At 36.4% G+C, this 21,527-nt stretch overlaps 8 protein-coding genes and 2 non-coding genes across 10 annotated transcripts; 6 read left to right on the plus strand and 4 right to left on the minus strand.

The window, feature by feature from the left end:
* Nucleotides 1–2,071, minus strand: EV154DRAFT_471960 (Metallo-dependent phosphatase-like protein). The gene is made up of 4 exons (XM_051597890.1): nucleotides 1,942–2,071; nucleotides 1,604–1,862; nucleotides 1,309–1,529; nucleotides 1–1,257 (listed from the first exon to the last, which is right to left on the minus strand). The coding sequence occupies exons 2-4, from the start codon at nucleotides 1,796–1,798 to the stop codon at nucleotides 54–56; spliced, it is 1,620 nt and encodes a 539-aa protein (XP_051452808.1). The 5' UTR covers nucleotides 1,799–1,862; nucleotides 1,942–2,071; the 3' UTR covers nucleotides 1–53.
* EV154DRAFT_53263 (ribosomal protein L22e) lies at nucleotides 1,987–2,743 on the plus strand. The gene is made up of 2 exons (XM_051603927.1): nucleotides 1,987–2,197; nucleotides 2,259–2,743. Exons 1-2 carry the CDS (start codon nucleotides 2,096–2,098, stop codon nucleotides 2,523–2,525), a joined length of 369 nt encoding a protein of 122 aa, XP_051452809.1. The 5' UTR covers nucleotides 1,987–2,095; the 3' UTR covers nucleotides 2,526–2,743.
* A 1,354-nt stretch (nucleotides 2,744–4,097) lies between these two features.
* On the plus strand, nucleotides 4,098–5,951 carry EV154DRAFT_524684 (uncharacterized protein). The gene is made up of 3 exons (XM_051603208.1): nucleotides 4,098–4,153; nucleotides 4,220–4,669; nucleotides 4,700–5,951. The coding sequence occupies exons 2-3, from the start codon at nucleotides 4,295–4,297 to the stop codon at nucleotides 5,864–5,866; spliced, it is 1,542 nt and encodes a 513-aa protein (XP_051452810.1). The 5' UTR covers nucleotides 4,098–4,153; nucleotides 4,220–4,294; the 3' UTR covers nucleotides 5,867–5,951.
* Nucleotides 5,952–8,446: 2,495 nt separating this feature from the next.
* Nucleotides 8,447–10,675, plus strand: EV154DRAFT_555420 (uncharacterized protein). The gene is made up of 2 exons (XM_051605273.1): nucleotides 8,447–8,935; nucleotides 8,994–10,675. The coding sequence occupies exons 1-2, from the start codon at nucleotides 8,731–8,733 to the stop codon at nucleotides 10,610–10,612; spliced, it is 1,824 nt and encodes a 607-aa protein (XP_051452811.1). The 5' UTR covers nucleotides 8,447–8,730; the 3' UTR covers nucleotides 10,613–10,675.
* EV154DRAFT_524689 (uncharacterized protein) lies at nucleotides 10,676–11,377 on the plus strand. The gene has a single exon (XM_051603209.1). The coding sequence runs from the start codon at nucleotides 10,937–10,939 to the stop codon at nucleotides 11,180–11,182; it is 246 nt and encodes an 81-aa protein (XP_051452812.1). The 5' UTR covers nucleotides 10,676–10,936; the 3' UTR covers nucleotides 11,183–11,377.
* A 1,190-nt stretch (nucleotides 11,378–12,567) lies between these two features.
* On the plus strand, nucleotides 12,568–14,697 carry EV154DRAFT_555422 (uncharacterized protein). The gene is made up of 2 exons (XM_051605274.1): nucleotides 12,568–12,797; nucleotides 12,851–14,697. Exons 1-2 carry the CDS (start codon nucleotides 12,620–12,622, stop codon nucleotides 14,548–14,550), a joined length of 1,878 nt encoding a protein of 625 aa, XP_051452813.1. The 5' UTR covers nucleotides 12,568–12,619; the 3' UTR covers nucleotides 14,551–14,697.
* Nucleotides 14,698–15,874: 1,177 nt separating this feature from the next.
* EV154DRAFT_t116 lies at nucleotides 15,875–15,955 on the minus strand. The gene has a single exon. It is a non-coding gene; the product is annotated as a tRNA-Leu (tRNA).
* A 133-nt stretch (nucleotides 15,956–16,088) lies between these two features.
* On the plus strand, nucleotides 16,089–16,160 carry EV154DRAFT_t114. Its single transcript has one exon. It is a non-coding gene; the product is annotated as a tRNA-Glu (tRNA).
* A 2,640-nt stretch (nucleotides 16,161–18,800) lies between these two features.
* Nucleotides 18,801–19,976, minus strand: EV154DRAFT_524691 (uncharacterized protein). Its single transcript, XM_051603210.1, has one exon. It carries the CDS (start codon nucleotides 19,712–19,714, stop codon nucleotides 18,962–18,964), a length of 753 nt encoding a protein of 250 aa, XP_051452814.1. The 5' UTR covers nucleotides 19,715–19,976; the 3' UTR covers nucleotides 18,801–18,961.
* A 425-nt stretch (nucleotides 19,977–20,401) lies between these two features.
* On the minus strand, nucleotides 20,402–21,496 carry EV154DRAFT_450962 (translation machinery-associated protein 16). Its single transcript, XM_051597230.1, has 4 exons — nucleotides 21,467–21,496; nucleotides 21,263–21,407; nucleotides 20,968–21,192; nucleotides 20,402–20,907 (listed from the first exon to the last, which is right to left on the minus strand). Exons 1-4 carry the CDS (start codon nucleotides 21,467–21,469, stop codon nucleotides 20,732–20,734), a joined length of 549 nt encoding a protein of 182 aa, XP_051452815.1. The 5' UTR covers nucleotides 21,470–21,496; the 3' UTR covers nucleotides 20,402–20,731.
* Between the last annotated feature and the right edge of the window lie 31 nt (nucleotides 21,497–21,527).

The following is a 21,527-nucleotide window of genomic DNA, read 5'->3' on the forward strand; positions in this document are numbered from 1 at the left end:
GAGTTTTTATTATCATTATAATGACTTGCTGTAAAAGGTATTCCAATTAGTAATCAGTCAAACACCTTATTCATGGTTTGAACGAAAATGTTTTTACAGTAAGTTTTCCATAACTTTTGACTAGCAGGATTTTGTTGTGTGAGCACGTCAGCGAATTCGATATAAGCATCTACCGACAAATCCGTAAGGCCATAAAGTTTCTTCGTATCATACTCCAAACGATAATTCAATGGAGGTTTTGGGTCCTTGTGGCCCTCCACTTCATTGTATTCAGTAATATTAGCCATATATTGAGCGTAACCCAATAAAGTGCCGTATTCCTTCTTGGGAGCATGGTGTTTTTTACCCGAATTGTATTCATAGCGGTAAATTCGCACTGTGGGCATATAAACAGGGAAAACAGAAGGAGCAATATGAACAACGACCACTGGCTCAGAACTAAACTTCTTTTGATCTCCATGGCGATTCGGATGCTTGTTTTCAAATTCATCAATGTCGTCATACATATTTTTCAACCAAGATACATATTCCTTGACGTTTCTTTGGATTGTCACCTTGTTGTCTTTACCGGGTAAATGATGAGCGGAGTCTTCCAGATAAGGGAGTTCTAGCTCGGTATCCTCCTCCTCATCCTGTTCTTCTTCTTCATAAAAGGCTTTTAATTCTTCTTCACGCTTGTCATACAGCAGAAAGTGGTCCATATTTAAATGGCCATAGAAATGACCAAAGACTACATCGGGAAAGTTAGCGGTGATGCTCATATATTCGCTGAGACAGCCTTTAAAGAAGTCCCTCGGTGATGGAGGAACGTGACCAATGACATAGATTTTGACGTGATCACGACGGGCTCGTTGCAGCTCTTTCTTGTACCATTTCATATGAATATGACCGGCAGAACTCTTCTTTTTGCATGATTTGGCCAATGGGTTCTTTTTCAAGAAGAACATGGTATTGATAGACAAGACACGAAGCTGGGGGGCTACATCTACGGCAAAATAACCACCTTTTAAGAAAGTTTGACGTTGATCTGAAGGAATCCAATGATCCCATAAACGTTCAAAAAAGAACAAGACATCATCGTTCAATTCAATAAAATTATGAGGTTGTACGTCATTGTTACCAATCACCGGGACCACAGGGATTCCACGTGGGTGTTCGGGCGTAGAGGAAAATAATTGGGTCATCATCTCGGTCACTTTGCGGTTTAGTTCCAACACTTTCGTTTCTTTGCGTGGATGTGATGCATCCCAGTCATGTCTTTTCAAGGTGTTAAGGGAAGATCATTTTACACCGGAGTACCAAGCTTACCTTGAATTATCACCCGTCCAGATCACGAAATCTAACTTGTCTCTCCACTCTCTGCGAATCCAATCGAGTGTGTGCTCAATCAAGATACTGGGAGCATCCATGCGTACACCGGGAACACCCATGGTACCACAAAGAGTGTGATGCTTTGAGTGTGTGTGGTTTTTGGGAAATGTATGACAACCCGATTTCAGAGTAGCTCCGTCTTTGTAATGATCGTCCAACTATAAATAAATTTCAATACGAAAGTTGTATTGAAATAAGCTTTTTTTTTTTTTTTTTTTTTTTTTTTTTTTACATGTGTGTCGGTGAGCTGAAGAAAATAACCATACTTCCGGTCATGAATGGAATCATTTTGTTTGGTCCAATGTTTGTAGATCTCGGTAACGATATCATGCATTAACGATCTACTGTTTTGATCGAATAAGCCCAAACATTGCCATAGCAGTAATAAGGATGCCACCAAAGTAGCAATGGCATAAAACACCTTCATAACCTGATTTTATTTCTTTGGGATAAGAAAAAATAAAAGAAAAAAGGAGGAATAAATGAAAAAGGTAATTTTCCATCCCATATCATTACTTTTACATCCGTTTAACCCTATTACATAAAACCCTTTTTGTTATTCAAACGCAGACCATGTTCCACATTCATCACAGCTGTCAAAAAAAAAAAAAAGGATATTTAAAAAGTCACAAAAGCCACCCATAAAATTTTTTTGATAGTATATGGAGGTGGATCCGAGGCGCAAGCAGTGTGAAGACCCTCTTTTCATTTCTATATTTTAAAAATGGCTCCCGTCAAGGCTACCACCTCTGCTGTCAAGAAGTCTAAGTTCGTTATCGACTGTTCCGGTCCCGCTAACGACAAGATCTTCGATGCCGCTGCCTTCGTACGTACTATACATGTGATTGTAAATTATTTGGTTGCTAACAACTTTTTTTAACTTGTAGGAGAAGTACCTTCACGATCGTATCAAGGTTGATGGTCGTACCAACAACCTCGGTGAAGCCGTTGCCATCTCTCGTTCTGCTGACAACAAGATCACCGTTGTCACCAACATCCCCTTCTCCAAGCGTTACCTCAAGTACCTCACCAAGAAGTTCTTGAAGAAGAACCAAATCCGTGATTGGCTCCGTGTCATTGCTTCTGACAAGCAAACCTTCGAGCTCCGTTACTTCAACATCGCCAACGATGAAGAGAACGAGGATGACGAATAAATATTTTAACCTTCTTAGACTATTTCCTCAGAATAAATAATTTATTTTTTACATATATGATTGGACTTTGAGGATATGCATGCACAGCCCCAGCAGTGTTTGTCTAACATATGCGTGCACTGACATTATTTTACCCTTTAAAGTTAGGCGGCACTTTCTTTTCTTTTTTTTTTGCATTGCCAACATAGCACTTCATTTACCTAAAATACATCGTGCCACACACATAAATATTTACTGCAACCCAAAAATAAAGTATATAGTCCTTTATTGTGCACGCTTACATAGACGAGGGAAATAACGCAGTTTAAGTAATTAGTTCAAGTCCCGTGTCATGTTACGATCTAATTACCCATTTTTACTGTTTGTAAATACATCTCTCCCACACAACAGCTCCATCTTGTTTTTTCTTGTTCCTGTAGGAAATAGATGCTCCTTTTTTCATGATTACAACAGGTTAAAGGAATTGTGTGGAATAAACCAATGGGAGCATAGGTTGCACGAATAGTGTGTGAGAGTGTGTTTAAATAGCAGGTGGCCTTTTTTGGGATCGAGAACAAGCATGTCTTGTGTTTCAACAAAGGAGGTAAGAATGGTTTGTATCTCTACATGTGATAGTCTCTGTTGCAAATTTTTCAAGATTAAAAAGAAACAAGGAGTGAGATATATCTCTAAAAAGATGATTTGTTGGTAAATCGTTGTCTTTAGTAACTCATGTTTAAATGTAACCTATATTAAAAATCGTAGACAGAACAATCAAGTAGTATCTAAAAAGATAAAAAAAGGTGTGTTTTGCTTATTTATGAAATTACTGCCACAAAGGGTTACTGGCAGAAAGGATTTATTTTCCTTTGGAGGAGAATGAACCATAGCAAAAAAAAATATCATTGCACTACTTTTTGTTAAATCTACAGATGGACCATTTAAGGTGATCTGATGAAAGCCTAAAGAGGGACGCCACACAAAATATTTTGCATCAATCTTAGATTCTAACTGTTTCTTTGGGATGCATATTTAAACAGCTCCTGACGATTTGAGTCCCTCATTGACACACTACATAGTTGAAACATAATGGCTTAACAATGATGCAATCAATACAGCAACAAGGGGTGAAATTGAGAATGAAAGGAGTCAATCGAGAAGAGATGGGAGGCTACCAATACAATTGGGAAAGCTGAGAACATTCGCTTCGTGATGTGAATGACTGGACTAGCACGAATATCACTCAAACTTATCGAATAAACTAGTGGATTATACAAGGAGGATAGTATGACTATTGTAATGGCTTTGTCAATTTGGTGAAACGATGCAAAAGCTTATTTTGAAAAAGATTTGTTAATTAAAAACGCGCATTGGGATCTGGTTGCAGCACGCGGCATGCTCCCCCAATAATCTATTTAAATTGAAATGACGCTGTAATTGGTGCAGAAAAAAAGAATCATGGTTCATCTCTTCTTTCCCTTATTATCAATCATCGTTTGTAGGGTCTGCTAGCCTTATTATAATTGCGATTACACACAATGTAGGTACAAAGGTACAAAGTATTACTTTAATAAATACAATTCGTAACAATCATGAAAAACTTATCCCCGCTTTTGATTATGGATCATTGGTTGATACCACATTTAATTCTTAGCTCCAAAACAATTTCAAGTCAGCTACTAAAAATATTAAATTTTCTTTTTTTTTTTTTTTACCTCTTTTTCTACCTTTGTAATTACATAATATAAAACAGACATTGACAAACAGTACTTTTCGAGTCGTAAAGAAATATGACAGCAGTAAATCACCTGAAAGTTTTACTATTAATAATCGGCTGTTTATTTTTATGCAACAACATCCATTGTTTAGAGCAATCAACAGTAGTATCGGCTCAAACAAGTACGCATGTTGAAAATCCCACCACGACCACTAAAAAACAAATTGAGGAAAAGACCGTAGCAGAATGGGTTATGGGACACATCAAATTTAGTAGAGACGAACGTCAAAAGGAGGAGCAGGAAGGGAAGAAAGCGAGAGAAGAAAGAGAAAGAGAAAGAGAGAAAAGCAGAAATGATGGAAAAAATGATAAAAACTCTTCTGAACACAGTAATAACAATGACGACTACAATAGTAGCAGCAACAAAAACAGTGACCACAACAGCAATAACAACAACAGTAACAATAACAACAGTAACAGTAACAACAGTAACAACAACAACAGTAAAAACAACAACAGTAACAACAACAACAGTAACAATAGCAGTGACAACAGCAATGATAAGAGCCAGAGAAAATATGACCATTCCCGAACTGACTCTACGCCCAGCAGCACGATTGTCACAACCATTATTGTTGTAACCACTGAGACCCCTACTATTTACACTGGAAATGTGGCTCCTGCTCAACAACAAGGCAGTGGAGAGACGGACCCAGTAACGACTGACAATAATAATAAACCTTCGCCCTCAGAAACTGCCTTTGTTGACAAGTTAATAAAAGGCAGAGATGCCTACCACCGCTTAGTGTTAGCATTATCTATTGTAGGTGGCATTGCTGGCATTGCCCTTATTGCAGGAGCTTTTATCTTCACACGAATGAGAAGTCGCAAAAGAAAGAGAAAGCAAACATTAGACTTGGAAGGTGCTCATGACACATTGTCTTCTTCAGATTCTTCACCAAAACCACCTCCTCTAGCCCATTGCCGAACTTCCAGCATACGATCAGAGGACGGAGAGATGACCATCATTGATTTCAGCCAAGATCCCTTTCAGGATCCTTCTCATACACTACCGTATTACAAAAATAATTCCTCGTCCCAAAACGGGTTTAACATGTCACCGTCCGAACCACCATTGAATTCTAATACTCCTCAGTATAATGGTAGGCAAAACCAGACACTGTCCATGCTTTCGCAAACCACATCCGCCACATTACCTTCGGCACCCACTGCCAAGGAACTTGACTCGCCTAATTATGAAAATCCATTTGAGGATCAACCGGCTGATGTGGTATCACCCATTGCATCCATGCCTCCACATGAATCAGATATATCTCCTCGGGGCGTAAAAAATATACCATCATCACCATCATTATTACGACCAATCCAAAGAGTATCACTACAAAATCAAGCAGAATTTCCGCCCGATTTGCCGCCACCACCAGCGTACACTCCATCTGCTGCCCCGAGTGCACCACCCTTGTATGCTTTACCCGCGAATGGAAGAACGCTCGATCCACAACATGAGGAGGACCATTCGAGGCGGCATTCGATAAGTAGTTTTAGCATGGCATCCTCCATACGTCCAATATCGCTAAGACGAGGGTCTGGTAGTCATGCATATATATCATCTCCATTTTCATAACATCTTTTATTCTTATTTGTATTCATAACCCCCCCCCCCAAAAAAAAAAAAATCTTCCCTAATAAATTTTTTGTAAATACTCTCCCTCTAAATGTAAACGCTTGTAAAAACACAGTCATTATTCCATCAAGCCGAGGAATTTGTTCGTGCATGGAATGGAGGGTTGTGTTACCGAACAGCGATCTAGATAACAATTCGTTCATTGCTGTGGCGCGATGTGTTGTCTCCCAGATTGGAGTGAGTTTATATGTACAATGGCTGGACACGCGGGAAGGCAAAAAAATGTGTTGAATAGCGGATGATTAGAATCAAGTGAGTAGGTATTTTCTTTTCAAGGATGTTGCATTCAGACCAACTCCTTTATATAAGATATAAATAGAAAGCTGCTTAACTGGGTTTCATCGAGTTGCAATAGGGCGATCACTGTTTCAAAAAAAACGAATTTCTTTATAAAATATACGATTATTAAATCATGAGAATCCATTTAGATACCCCAGTTATTATTATCATATAGGGAAAACAGCTATTTATATTGCTCAATGTGCTATTATTCGTTCTATTTAGCCCACAAAAATTTTGCAAAAATTTACAATTTTCTACATTTTGTATTTGGTTTTTTTAATTAATTTATTCTCGTTTTTTATATTTAGAAGATAACTATAAAATAGCTTTTTTTTTTCTGTATTCTCATTAAATGAAACCTTATCTTACTTAATAATTAGGATTCATATAAGGATACTTTGAATGAACCTGTCGAAATGCATACTACGGCCCCTTTGATGATGGCACCTCCCAAATTGATTTCATCGTCGACAATCGAAACGTGACCTTGATAAAATAAGGGCGCTTTTTCTGTACCTGAGCAAATATTGTTGTCATTGACTTTTTTTTTAGGTAAACTATGATTATTTCTCCAAGGTAGAGCACAACTTCTTACTGATGATATAATCTGGATGAAGGGCGAAAAGCTATTTATCCAGCTGATTCTTGTCAGGTTGTTTATAAACAAACAGACAAGACAAAAAGGACGGGAAGAGTTTATAAACAATTTAAACTGGCTTGTGTCTTATAGCAATAATTGATCGGGTCTCTTGGGAACAGCCAAATTTTCTCAGGGGCAGTCAGGGTGCGCTTAGTCGTGATGTTGGGATTATGATACTTTAATAGACACCAAGAGGTCAATACAACTTAATAACTTGAAATAGATACAAGTTTATCACAACCAACATAGTGTAAACCAGTATATGTGTGTTATAACTTACCTTCAGCTTCTCGTTTTTACTTTACCTTAATATTTCTGCGTAAGATCAAGATAGGTTAAAGGCGAAGGAGTAATGGTAGAATTGTCAAACCAGGTACAAATTATTCAATACTTATTTATTTGTAATTACCGTATTGTTTTTGATTATATTCTCTAGTGTCCAAGTCTAAAGGATAGCCAAATCACAGATCGCACATTGTGACTACGTGTACTTTGGTTGTCCCTAAGGAAAAAATGGCTGTCCCTAAGAAAAGCGATAATCGGTCGCTTTTTTAAAAAAAAATCACATCACTTCATTTAATAACTTCAGTAATAAACGCTGGTTTTTATCATCGATTCACCTTTATGGATAGTTCTGGTATGGCTCACATAACCAATGCAAAGTAATCAAAAATCTGTCACAAATGTAGCCATATTTAATTTATCGGGATTTTGATCCTTATTTTAAACAAAAAAACAATGGCAAGTGTTTGCAAGCCTTGAAGAAATGAGTGTAGATGTATATCTTGTTCCTAGGTTCGAGTTGCTTGTACCTGACTCATATTCGTGGTCTTTAACAAAGGCGGGGTAAATACAAATTCCGGTTGTGTGTTCCTAAAACATCAGAAAGAAGGATACACCCATGGAGTGAGAATACTTAGCACAAATCCAGTATTAAAACCTGATAAGGTAAATTTGATCGAATTCGGTATATAATTTTTAGTGCCTAAACGTACATACAGACAGCTGTGTTCGTCGAAATTGCTGCTATTGCAATCAGACATGTTTAAATATCTTGCAACTGTGACTCATACAATATATAATTCATTGTGAGTGTGTAACGTTCGATTGTTTAAATTTTTATTTTTATGCAAAATTTACATGTTCATGGTCAAACAAAAATCCGAAACGTGAGTCATCTATGTTCATATATAACACGAAATGTTCCCAGTCGCCATTCGATTACCGACATCAAAACCGTGATTGGCTTGGAGCTTGCTTTTTCAAAGAAAGTTGACTTTAAAGTGGGTATACTGTCGCTGCTATAGGGACTATAATAAAGTCAATAGTTGTCGATCAGCTTGTTGAAGTATAAGCATAATAAATTATAAATACGAGCAATAGAGTAAAAAAAATTTAAATGTAACGATATGGGCAGTACGTTGTTTGAGTCTGTATATTTATGTGCGTTTTAGTGAGTTGTCGCAGTATAAACACATTTACGGCGGAAGTGTGCTGATGTTACATATAATATGCCTATTGAGCACGACTACTAAAGCGTTAGATCCCAATGATCTAAGATTAACTTTTACAACAAAAGATAGTTTTCAAAAATAGCGCAGCAAAAACACAAATAGACAGATGCGCCGAATTTACGCATGACTTGACATTTTTTTGGAAGGAGTAGTGACGGTGTGTGACACAAATACAAACATTTTCTTCACATCAGTTCAGTGATCGCAATTTATCTCATTCTTGAAAAATCTGACGCTTTGGTTGTTATTACTCAGCATGGGACGGGACGGTTTTCTGACTGGATTATATAAAGCTTGTTGTCAGATTATGTGAGCCGATCTGTGTTATAACCCTTTTTAATTTTTCTTTCAACGTATCCTCACAACCAATGCACGACTCCAGCATTAGAACTAAACAATCCAAAAATGACGTTTTGCGTGTGGTGCTAGATGAACCTCGAATCTATATGGAGGAATCTTTGGGTTCAGTTATGATCCGTGGTGAAGTCATCGTTCATTTTCTTAAGGATACACCTATCCAGGGACCTATCGAGTTGCTCTTCGAAGGTATTCAGAGATTCGAAATCTGGCCAGGTAAGTTATATTTTTATTGATTTTTATTACAAGGCGTTGACAAAAATATTTGTAATAGAATTAATGGCGGGTAGCTTATTGTGTCCACCCACTGAAACCAAACTTCGGGTGATCAAACTGTCTCTGCCTCCTCCTAACTCCAAAGGTATTATGCCTTCAGGTATTCAACGATTTCCTTTTGAATTTCCCATTCCATCAACACTGCCGACTACTGTTTATATTCCTGGACGTATCGAAATCTTCTATCAGATCAGTGCAACAATTCGTCGTTCTAAAACTTCAGAAGACCATGATTTTAAGAATAATCTAAATTTAATTGATTGGGTATACCGTAATAGCATCAAAAAAGACTATGTTACCTGCACACCTATACGAATTGTCCGTTCCATAAAATCAGTTACCTCTAATAGTCTAACCACAACCAATGACAACCAATCAAGTGATGTAAGCTTTCCCGCTCATTTAAACACGCGTGATCCGATGATTGAAGATCCACCCCAGTCACCATGGATATACGGCGCACTAAATCAAAATCAAGGTACATTGGACGAAATACATGATCAGCTGGTGCATTCCTTATCTGATCGAACTAGCGGGAATTTGGACCAGCATGCTTCAATGCTGGATAGTGTGCAAGGGATCCGATACAAGCTCAGTATTGACCGTACCGCTATTGCTATAGGCACACGTATTGGTGTTGAATTGATGATCGAGCCTACTTTAGCCAAAGCTACTATTAAATCTGCTGTGTTAAAAGTTTCTGAAAGCCGAAAATATGTTATGAAAATCCCAAAAAAGCGTAGTAACTATGGTTTGCCGTATGAAACCAAGAAAACTTCAGAATGTGTGAGAATGTTATTGAAGTGGGCATATGGCTATCCGCTGAAAACTGATCAAATAGAAGGGAATTTAGATGACAAGAATAAATCTCATCAGACGAGTCAACCAAAAGACAAATATATCTATCAGCGCTGCTCAAATGACCAATCTTTAGTCTACTCGGATCCTCCTCAAATTGGAAGTACCAAAGAGAAATCATTCAGTGATCTCAACAAAAAGCCTGAAATGATGCTGGATTTGGAAAATGGTGCACATGAGAGCAGTATCCCTAAACCTGTCTCGGAAACATGTGATTTTTTAAATTTAAAGGAACTGAATCAGGAAGTTAATATTGGGGAGTACTTTAGTGGGCGCTTCGTTATGCCGGCTCCAGACTGTTCGAATTTATTACGACCCAGCATGGAACATGAATCAATCACTATCAGCCATTGGGTTCATCTAATAGTAACAATTGAATGCAACGGAAAGGTATTCGATCTGATATTGGAAACTCCTGCTCGTTTTTTAGACTGTCGTGTAGTATCTGTCGATGATGAATGCCAAACAATTTTACCACCTCCACCTAGCTATAAACCTGGAGATGGTCACCTTTATCAAGAAAATATTTGGTCCGCTAGTACTTTCTGGCAACAACGTGAAGCTATAACCAACGTGTCTGGATGGGGGTCCTGTATGCCATGTCCTTGTCAGTTTAAGAAGCTGAAATCTATTAAAGATAAAAATAATCTGGGTAGCAACGGAGAGAGTATAAAGTCACCAAATAATGGTACATATAAAGATTGTCCCCCTAACGTTTTACCTGAATGGGGACCCCCACCATGTTACTCTGAAAATTAATACCTCCTATAGATTATAGCACTAGCTCCTTATAAATAATAAACTTGATAGATACCAACAGCATTTTGACTACATACGATCTTACCAAATTATACTTTTTTAAAACATTGATGAATGATAGGCTAGTACAAACAATCACTTGTCAGGATTTTGTAACTGTTTTTTCATCTCAACAGCTCAAGATTTTTTTTTAATAAGTCTATATGTAATGTTGTTTTTTCCCGCCCCTTTAATTTTGTCCCTTTGTCAAGAATTTCATATAAAAGTAGAGTAAAATCTTGCACTAGATTGTCTTCGCAACAACCTATTGTATACAACACTTAAATGCATAACTTACAGCTACTTCTGATTGCCCTGCTATCTTTTCTTACAACATTGACTGCAGCCAATAAGGATTCAAGGCCTGAACACATACAAAAACTATCTAAGAGAGGATGTGATTTTGCCTGCAAAAGACAAGCTGACTGCGACAATATTTGTTACACTCAACCTTTTAGTGATATCATGTTAGGTGTCTGTCGTAACGGGAAGTGCTATTGCGGATTTATGCCATCCGATCGAGTTCATTAATAACGAAAATAAAATAAAAGCTTTGGTTTTATTGTATTGCTACAACAACTGTTTAAAATTGATTAATGATTTTGGCCTGGGAGAAATTGTGGATATCTTATTACAAACTGGAGGGTAAATGCCTCTTAATCTTTCTCAAATAAGATCTGCTGTTCTAGATCGTATCATCTCAGCTCGTGTGTTTCATTAGAAAACATGTGCTTATACATAAGATACTAAACATCTGGAATTTCCGTTTGCAATCCATGGAAGTAAAAAGACAGTATTAAATTAAGACTTGATATGCTCGTATGTTTAAATTATAGTACGGCTTAAAGTATTACCTCATTACTCAGTTACGTGTCGAACTTGGTGTGTACGATAAGTGCTTGACCATTATGTATGTATTTATGTTTGATATGTTTGAAATTACAGGCATTAATAATTAGTGGTGCAAAAATTTTCCTCGGAAAGATAAAGCAAGTATATCAGAAGCAAATTTGCCCAACACGTATAGATGTAACTGCTTTAGGTATCCGGGGAACAGTGATGCTGTATGAACTATTGTAGTGGCTGATTAGATCAGATGTGCTACAATCTGATAAATTAGACCAATCATGTTAATATGATTTGGAAAATTGCCATCTGGATGTCGCTATAAAATAAACAATCACAATTCTGCCGTGGAAGTTATTAATAATCTGGCAACATGATGATAAGGAACTGGTCACAGAATTATCTAGGCAACTAGGTAACACCATCAGATAGTATGACAAACACGTATATTTTGATGTTTCTGAATATATAATTTGTAGCTAGTTGTATTATCGACTGATGTCTACCAAGCGCTTTTGGAAAATATTGCCAGTTAGGCAATAAATGCTAAAAAAACAAGTAACAAAATGCGTACTTTTAACTGAAAACGAAAATCCGTTATGACGTATCGAAGGGGCCAATAAAATTATGGTGTAACTTGGGAACACTTCCAAGGAAGTAAAATCATTTTTGTACTTTCATGACCAGCGAGGTTTTGCCCCAGAATCTTGCCTTCAAAGTTCTTTTTATAAGTCATATGACTTTATGGAAGATGCAAGTCTCTGCTAAATCCGTATTTTCGGATCAAGATCTATGAGCAATTATTGGCTATCAACTTGTTCTAGAAAGCTATGTTGTAGCGCTGAATTGACCATCACAATCAGTAGACGCAAAATGTTATACGCATTAAAAAGACATGGTAAGCACCTTCTTTTAATACTAAATTACTATCTAAAAGCTAATTTCTTTCATCGTGCGTAAAAACGGAGTAAGAATGTTTTTTTTTTTTTTTTTTTTTGACGAGATACGTCCCATGATTAGCTTAGAAATATGTATAAATTGTGAGTCAAATGAAAATTGAAAGCTAAAAAAAAAAATACAAACTAAACTTTTTCCTCCTTTTCACATCAAAGAAACCCTATTATGAACAAAAAAAATGATATGCGTGTTATCCTGGACGAAGCACAGCTTTACGTAGAAGAAACATCGGGCTCTGTTATGGTTCGCGGCGAAGTTATCGTTAACTTTACAAAAGACACACCGATCCAAGGGCCTATTGAGTTACTTTTTGAAGGCATCCAAAGATATCAAACATGGGCCGGTAAGACATCAGATTTTTTATTTCTCACTTGTCACTCATTTGTAAATACACAGAACTTGTAAATAAAGACAAAGCAGGCTCGCCTATAGAAACTAAGCTGCAAGTGACTGAACTATCCTTACTTCCCCCAAACTCTAAAGGTTTCATGCCTTCCGGTGTACAACGATTTCCTTTCGAGTTTCCAATCCCCTCAACACTGCCAACATCAGTATATATCCCCGATCGGCTTGAAATTTTCTATCAGCTCACTGCCACTTTGAGGCTTTCAAAAGCTAAACAATTAGAAGCAACGAATACAAATAATTGGATTGAATGGGCCCTTCGCAATAGTTCCAAAAAAAAATATGTTGCTACCTCACCCATTCGAATTATTCGTGCTATGGAGTCTGTTGTTTCCCATGGTTTACCTACGTCAGATGCTCATGACTCTACCCCATCATTATCTGCTGTCATTACCCAAATTGAAGATGATAACCGGTCTTCTGTTGAAGTCCCAACTTCGAATGGTATAGAGGCACCAACTGAACCAGTAGGAGAGGTCAATCAATTGCCTTGGAACCGCCGTGGTCTTGACGCTTACCAAGGAAGCTTAGATGAACAGCATGATCAATTGGCCTTTTCGCTATCTGGTAGGACTAGTGGTAACTTTAACCAACCAATACATATGCTCGAAGAAACACAAGGTGTTCGGTATAAACTTGGTGTCGATCGTACTGCTATTGCTATTGGTACTAGTATTGGTATCGAATTAATGATTGAACCAACTTTTGCAGACGCGCGTATCAAGTCTGTCCTCTTGAAAGTTTCTGAAAACCGTAAATACACTCTCCAGATTCCTTCTGATCATGCCTACAGTACCGCGTCAGAATATCAAACTAAAACGTACAACGAAGGTGCTAAGATGGTCATGAAGTGGGCCTTTGGATATGAAGTAGAAAACGACGAAGGTGAAATGGTGCAAGATAAGAAAAATATTGTTCGGCAAATCAGTAAGCCCGGTGACAAATATATTCGAGAACGTTCCTCTAGTAGTCAGTTCTTGGCACACTTTGATCCTCCTCCGCTCGGCCATGTAGACAATAAGTTCTTCTTGGGAAATCATCCAGATAACAAACCAACTGTTTATCTAGATAATGAAGAAGACGTACAAGAAAATAACAATATAGGTTCATCTTCAGTAGCACTAACAGCAAGTAAAAATAATGATCTTCACGATATACTAAATTTGAAAGAATTGGACCAATCCGTCCGAGTAGGAGAATACTTTGGTGGTCGTTTTGTTATGCCCATTCCTGACTGCACAAGTCTCCTAAATCCTAGTATGGAGTACGACAGTATCAATATTAGTCACTGGTTACAATTAGTTGTTGCTATTGAATGTAATGGTAAAGAATTTGAACTAAGATTAGATTCGCCCTCTCGTATGCTCGATTGCCGGGTTGTTTCTGTAGATGACGCTGGTCAAACAATATTGCCTCCTCCTCCCAGCTATGAACCTGGTGATGGTTTTATTGTGAATGATTGGTCTACTGGTACTTTTTGGGAGCAAAGAGAGCCTATTACGTCTGTTTCAAATTGGGGTTCCAAGGTACTTTGTCCTTGCGAGTCAAAGAAGAAACTCGCTCTCGATAAAAACAAAGCGTTTGCTGCTTCTGGTAAACATCATAATACAAAGAAAAACAAAATGGCGATTATACCTACCCCTCCCAATCTCCTACCCGAATGGGGTCCTCCCCCTGCCTATAACAACTAAATTGCGAACGACTTTTTGATATTGCCAATCATTTCTTTATTACACACATTAATACTTATATGCTCTTTTTACTATACATTGAAATAAAACTAATTAAAAAATCTGGACACAATTTAACCATTAATAGGCTAACATTTACGCAAAACCCATAAACGTTTCACAATAGCTAGATCAAGTTTTTTATTTTTATGACAACAGACATAATTGAGTGTTACAAAGTACTCCCTTACAACTGTCATGTGGTACGAGAGAATAAATTCTCTTGTTGTAACTTTTATTGTCAATATATGTAAGCTTTGTCAGATGAGTTTGTAACACTTAAACGAGTAAAGCAAACCAAATGTGTCAAGTTTACCATGTCTGACAGCAATGTGACTCCACCGGGTAGTTGGTAGGATAAAAAACAGTGGGAAGGGTACGATCCTTTATTCACTGTTACTGGCTTGTTTAAGTGTAAAAGCGGTAACGTGAAATAAAGAAAAAGAGTAAGATAAAAGTTCTTAAAAAGTGAGCACCAGACTATAAGTTGTCAACTAAGATAAAATAAGATATAAAGATATAAGAGGGAAATGCTACGACGAATCAGTTATCTGTGTCTTCGAAGGAGTATAGTAAAATACAACTGTTAAGACTATTCAGTGCTGATTTATAAGAAGGGCTTTCGTACAATTATAGTAGTTATATATATTTATAATGAAACCAGGCTTATATGAATAAGACTAAATCAGATTATAGTAAAGAACAAACTAAAGATTTTATTAAATAATTTTATGGTCCTTTTATACGAAAAGCACCAAAAAGCAGTCAAAAAAATTAAGACATCTGAGGTCAAAAGGGACCAACAGAAGAAGAAAAAGGTGGTGTAACATCACCTCAATATAATACTTCAATTATTATGTAGTTGGTCTAAATTTTATTTAATTGGTTTCCGTCCTTCTTCCTGGTAAATATCACCTCAATGAATGTCAGTTGATTTTTGTAACGTCTACCAATATGCATGATATTGTAACGAGATTCTAACTGCCCTTAAAATAAACAAATACTTTTATATCACCAATCGTAAATCATTAGAAAAATCGATTTGTGAGAGATAAATAGTTAGATTTATTAAACGAGGAATCGTATCTAATTTATAAACAGGTCGAGCAATACAATATACTACTCGACATATCACGTAACAGTTTATATTAAAACACTTTAGACAACGATCATAGCGGGTAATGCTATTACTTCATCTTGATACGTTCTTACTATATGGACCAGCTAAAAACGCTACATGCACCACAACCCCTTAAATAATCCACAAAATGTAAAAATAGATTGTTGCAGGCTGCGAGATTCGAACTCGCGCCACTTGCGTGAATACGACCTGAACGTATCGCGTTAACCACTCCGCCAAACCTGCTGGTCCTCGTCGGTTTTTTAATTACAATATATATGTTGCGTGCACTAAACAATATTTTCAGTCACGTGATTATCACGTGACAGGTTATTTTACGTTAGAATAAATATTCTTTAAATTTTTAATTAATATAACATCCTTGATGGTCTAGTGGCTAGGATTCGTCGCTCTCACCGACGCGGCCGGGGTTCAATTCCCCGTCAGGGAAATACTTTTTTGCTTTTTATCGCTGAGTAGTGTATGTAGTCCATGCTATTTTTGCGGATATTCTATCTAACATAGTATTGCTACACTATTTCACTCCAGTGTTTATGACCTTTTAAAAGCTTAGTATACTGTACTCTAATTTGGGAATGAATATCATTATTATTTTGCTGAAAGTGAAGTTGACGTTTCAGCGTTAAAGGCGTAATGTATTAAATAACTAAAGACCAAAGCTAACGCTCTTTCCAATGTTATTGTTTGTGGAGCAGTTTCAGTATAGTAATAGCTGTTTTTATGATCTGATTAAAGCTTCAAACATATCTTGGGCGTTCTATATATAGTGACAACTAACCGGAAAATAGAATAATTATATCCCTCAATATTCAGAACACATCTTTTTACGGATATAGATATGCGCTTTCATCACTTTTTCACAAAATTTTATTATTTATCTAAGAAAAAGGGGTCTATTATAGTTAACCTTTTAAAACTTACCATTTTTTTTTACTCGGATAAAGAAGTGGGCGGGCTTATTTATAAGAAGGAATAGTTTTAAATTAGTATAAACGTAATAATATTGACAGATCTAAATAAATGAAATCATCCCTAGAATACATGTTATGTTACACATGAAATGTTTTTGCTAGTGATTCAGCAATATAATCATTAATATAAACAAATCAAGGATCACAAAGCCTAAAACCTCACGTAGGTAGATATAATGGATTGAAAATTTTACCTAGACGTACGAGTAAGAATAGGTGGTTCCTGGCGAGCTCATCCGCATTAAGTCCAGTGTGAGTAATGGTAGGAGTAACTTGATTTTGCTTCAATAGAATTCTCAGTTCCTGAAATTTAAGCGAGTACGTCTTTTACAGTATTAACTTTGGTAAGCTCTTCTCCCGTGCTTGGATTGCTCAATATGTATGAAAGTTGTTTTTTGTAACACTATAATTCGCAATTTCGCGTCCAACATTCCACATTTTCTTTTTTATTTTGACACTATAATTTCAAATGTATATTTAACAGTCGTCGGTAACTTGTAATAGTTGGTTAATTCTTTGTGCACTACTTGCCAACCGTATCATAAATGAATTGCTGCGGGCTATATACTATAAAAATTTTCTTAACCTTTTGAAAAACGCAGATTATGAACCCATCTTTTTCGATCAGCTATTCAAACAAGGTATCAGTGTAAAGTTTGAGCTCAAATTACACAGCAACGCTCTTCAGTGCTTTTTGTTTGTGTTGTGTAAGCATTTTCAAGCGCTAGAGTCATCTGGATTCCTATTTTTGTAAACTAGTAGTTGCACCTGGATCTTTGTTCTGAAAATACCTATCTAAAGTTTCTGCTAAGGGTGAATAACCCATAAAGTAAATACGCTGAGCCTCCTATGAGTCTAAAGGTGTTTTTCGTTTTTTATTCTAACTGAGAAATATGTATTGTATTTAAGATGTTAACAAAGGTGTAATCACACCCTTATTTAAAATCAATAATATCCTGGGAGCGCATGATACAAAAGTAGTGTGCTTATAGTGAGATCCACAGAAAATTCAAAGATAAATCTTGTTCCGTTTTATTTGGTAAAAATCTTTACTTAATACTGATTGGTGATTATGCGGATATTAATTTCGTGCATAACATGTTGTAATGAAGAAGGTTAAATGTCTATTTATTATTAAACTCCATTTGAGTTACTAATTAACACGTTGGTTATTGCAAGGACAAAGAGTTATAGCCGGTAGCAGATCCAATAGCCGGTTTCAAACAGCAGTAATAAAATGAGTTTGACGGAGTTAACTGATTTTAAGCTTGAAGGATACGGTCACTGACATACAGATTATGAAGGCATGAGACAAACAAGGGGAAAGGAAGGGCTGAAATCTTTTAATTAAAATCTGGACCCATGAATAGAGATAAAGCTTTTAGCCGGCTTGTTTTTTTTCGCCAATGCCATTATGTTTGTTGACAAGACCAAAAAAAACACACTTCTTCTTATTCTATCTGATGTCATTGACAGACTATGTGCAACTGATTTTAAGGGCTAAAGTTTATACGTCTAAAGTTTTTTTTTTTTTTTTTCAATTAGAAAATATTACGGGTAATTGAGTTTTAATAAGACCGATGCAATTAAAATGAAATACATAAAATGAGATGTGTTTGCCATCACTCGATATCCATGTGTGCGCGAACCGAATCCATTGTTTCCAAAAGAAAAAAAAACTGTGGTACAGACATAAGTTTACATAAGCAAATAGATAATTAAGAAAAAAAGGTCATCGTTTGGGACATAACAAGAAAGGGAGGGGGCGAGGCGAGGCGATGCGAGGCGTTGTTGATGTATTTTTGGGCGTTTTATTTTATTATTTGCTGTCAAAAAAAACCAACCTATAAAGGGACTAGGATGCCCTTGACAATACCGTTACCATAAAAAAAGATAAATGCGGAGGACCCGATGATGATGAGCCTCTATTTGTTGTTTACTTGTAAAACCGTGTTTTTTTTGGTGATCTTTTTCTTCCTCATGGAAGAGCCTTTTTAAGTTAGAAATTTAAATCACTATAAAATTCTAAATGGTCAATAAACGCCATTAGAAAAATAAACAAACATGTTGGCAATAATAATAGAATAATAATATATTTCAAAAAAAAAAAAAAAGATATTTGTACAATTAAGAGAGAAAAGGGATGTATGTGCAAATAAAAGAAGGGGAAGGGTTTCATATATGAGTGATGATAAAGAAATGATGATTATGCTAGGTAATGAATGAAAGAATTATATGTATATTTTGTGTTTGTTATTGTTTATGATACAGAAATTACTTGCTGTTGTTGTTGATAATATTTCTCAAAACGTGTTGAAGGATTTTTAGAGTATTGACAATACCAGACTTGATCAATACTTTCATCTTCCTCCCTTTTTTGCATCTTTCGGCTCGTGCTCTTGTTAAAGAATTTCAAGACACGCTTTAACCAAGGTTTCTTTGTTGCTTCTTCAGTATTGTTTAATGTAGAATTGGAGACAAAAGAGGAAGAACGACGCAAGAAGCGAGGCTTGTTGTTACTTTTAGAGATAATAAATGTGTGTTCTAGTCGAGCCGGTAACGATCTTCTTTCCCAAGGAAACGAGGATAAGCTGTGGTTGCTGTGGATGTTTGTTGTAGTGGTGGTAGAATGGGGTCGGGAAATGAAATATTCAGATTCGGGTGGAATGCTTGACAAATCGGCCCGAGAGGTCGATGAACTTACTGTTGATGAGTGTAGATGGCGATATTGAATTTGTTCGGCTGTCGGAAGAAACATGGAATCGTTGTGATACGGAAATGGTAGGACCCGAGGAGAAGCCACAACAATATCTGGTTGTGGGGGACTGGATTGACATCGCTCACGGTATACTGGCTGTCTCCATTGATGGATTTCGTGACAATATCTCTGTAATATCTCATTTGGAACAGATTCCTTTTGTTCCATTGTATCTTGAAAGTTCATCAAGTTCTCTCTGGTCAATGGAAGTGGTGGTTGGAACGAGTTGTCGTGAATTGATATTGATGGATCCATTAATTTAAGTATTTAAATGTATATAAAGGAGAAAAGAAAGAGAGTACAAATAAGAAAAAGATGAAGGCTTTTTATAATAATTTCTTGTGTTCCTGTTATTTAAGGATGGGGGAGCGTCTCTCGCATCGTTTACATGTTAGGAGGTGGTGATATGAACAAATGGAATTACTAAATGAGTACAAAAACATAAAAAAGGACCGGGAGATGAAAATAAAAGGGGCAGAAAAAAAAGACTTTTCAGTAGAAACTTGTGTTAGAACTCCCGAGTAATTTAAAACGTAACACCAATTGAATAAAGTGTTGTTAAACCTTCCTACGGAGGAGGTAAAACCCACAAGAGAATTCTTTGTGTTTGATCGTTGAATAGAACATGATTTGATGCGATCTACTAACAACATGGGCCGTTAAACAAAAACCTTAGGTACTCCTGGATCTCCTTTGTATCTTTTATCATTTTCATGTGAGTGGTCCAGACTCTCTCTCTCTCTATTTTTTTTGTCTTACATAAAACCTTAAATTCTTTTTTTTTAAAGTTGCTTCTCAAGATACAAGCTTATAATTCAATTGCTTGGTCAATGCTATTCACATACAACGAATTAAATTGTGTTGTAATACTCACAATCATATAGTCCTAAAAAAAGGGTCCGTGCACCATCTATTTTATGTAAATGAATTAGCACTGTAAATATAAGAAAAGGTTCTGGACTATTTGTTCATAGAAGGAGATAATAAATAAAGAGAAAAAGTTAAAGGGGACAATGATGCTGTAGTACTAAGAGAGGAGGAAAAAAAAAAAAAAAAAAAACTCGCGGAAAAATCTCTCGGAAGTTCTGCAGTAGGCAATTCCCATCATAATTTCAACCCCCTTGATTTTGACATATGCTTCAGATAAGAATCGGTCGGTTTGTCGGCTCGGCTGCGATAAATAAGGTATAAAATCCTGCTTCTAAGGGTATACGGATCTTTTATGTGTGGTGGTATAAAAAAAAAAGTCTATTTGTTTTATTAATTCTTGGTTTATTGTTCCATTAAATCCATGCTGTTCGCGGCCTTCACGTTCTTTGAATCGATCTTCTTCTCAACTGGCATGATTTTCTGTAATCTGATGGTAGTCATACGAGGCATACTGTTTTTATCTCCATCCCATTCTCTTAATAATTTCAATGTTTTACCGTTAGTCATATCAGGTAATTCTAATAATCATAAGATTTTAGTATTTTTTTTCTTTCAATCAAAATGTCTACTCTAATTACCCATGCCGGATATGTATTCGTTGGACTCACTAATCCTCAAAGCTTCTAATTGATCCTGACGAGGCCCTTTCGGTTTTTTGTGTCCCTTATATCTCTCTTGCTCTAATTCTGCAATTTCATCATCATGACGCACAAGATAAGCTTCAATTAATTCATGCATCTCGGCTTTGGTTGCTACAGTGTTATCTTCTTCGAATGCATATCTAAACCAAATCCATCTTTCACCTTTTTTTTTATAAAATATCTGTCAATTCTCATACGCAAATCTTAAACACTCTACCCGCTTGTTTTTTACCTATAGGATTATTTGCTTTCTGAATCTCTTTTTTGGCCAATTTGTCCTTGCGTTGATAAACTCGAGAGATCTGTTGTGCCTTACGAGAATATGGGTGAATGGCTTCTCTGTTCTTGATCGTCTTCAAGGTAATTCTTCTGTTTCCCTATAAAAATATAAGAACGTGCCCGTGTGTGTGTTGAAGCAGATTTAATTTGATCCTACCATTTTAAATGTTAATTCACAAAAGCTTTTTGTATAAAAAAAGCCACGGATCATTTTGGGT

This window comes from Mucor mucedo (genome assembly GCF_025094135.1).
Source record: "Mucor mucedo strain NRRL 3635 chromosome Unknown EV154scaffold_133, whole genome shotgun sequence".
NCBI lineage: Eukaryota > Fungi > Mucoromycota > Mucoromycetes > Mucorales > Mucoraceae > Mucor > Mucor mucedo.

Bases quoted from the DNA above. Each gene is read 5' to 3' on its own strand.
- EV154DRAFT_524684 (XM_051603208.1), top strand. From the start codon at position 4,295: ATGACAGCAGTAAATCACCTGAAAGTTTTACTATTAATAATCGGCTGT. The intron at 4,670-4,699 runs AACAACAACAGT...AACAACAGTAAC, and splicing joins ACAGTGACCACAACAGCAAT to AGTAACAACAGTAACAACAA.
- EV154DRAFT_53263 (XM_051603927.1), top strand. From the start codon at position 2,096: ATGGCTCCCGTCAAGGCTACCACCTCTGCTGTCAAGAAGTCTAAGTTC. The intron at 2,198-2,258 runs GTACGTACTATA...TTTAACTTGTAG, and splicing joins TCTTCGATGCCGCTGCCTTC to GAGAAGTACCTTCACGATCG.
- EV154DRAFT_450962 (XM_051597230.1), bottom strand. The intron at 21,193-21,262 runs GTAAAAAACAAG...ATAAAAAAAAAG, and splicing joins GAAAGCAAATAATCCTATAG to GTGAAAGATGGATTTGGTTT. The intron at 20,908-20,967 runs GTAATTAGAGTA...TATGATTATTAG, and splicing joins CGAATACATATCCGGCATGG to AATTACCTGATATGACTAAC.
- EV154DRAFT_524689 (XM_051603209.1), top strand. From the start codon at position 10,937: ATGCATAACTTACAGCTACTTCTGATTGCCCTGCTATCTTTTCTTACA.
- EV154DRAFT_471960 (XM_051597890.1), bottom strand. From the start codon at position 1,798: ATGAAGGTGTTTTATGCCATTGCTACTTTGGTGGCATCCTTATTACTG. The intron at 1,530-1,603 runs GTAAAAAAAAAA...ATTTATTTATAG, and splicing joins TTCAGCTCACCGACACACAT to TTGGACGATCATTACAAAGA. The intron at 1,258-1,308 runs GTAAGCTTGGTA...CACCTTGAAAAG, and splicing joins TGGACGGGTGATAATTCAAG to ACATGACTGGGATGCATCAC.
- EV154DRAFT_555420 (XM_051605273.1), top strand. From the start codon at position 8,731: ATGCACGACTCCAGCATTAGAACTAAACAATCCAAAAATGACGTTTTG. The intron at 8,936-8,993 runs GTAAGTTATATT...TATTTGTAATAG, and splicing joins GAGATTCGAAATCTGGCCAG to AATTAATGGCGGGTAGCTTA.
- EV154DRAFT_555422 (XM_051605274.1), top strand. From the start codon at position 12,620: ATGAACAAAAAAAATGATATGCGTGTTATCCTGGACGAAGCACAGCTT. The intron at 12,798-12,850 runs GTAAGACATCAG...GTAAATACACAG, and splicing joins AAGATATCAAACATGGGCCG to AACTTGTAAATAAAGACAAA.
- EV154DRAFT_524691 (XM_051603210.1), bottom strand. From the start codon at position 19,714: ATGGATCCATCAATATCAATTCACGACAACTCGTTCCAACCACCACTT.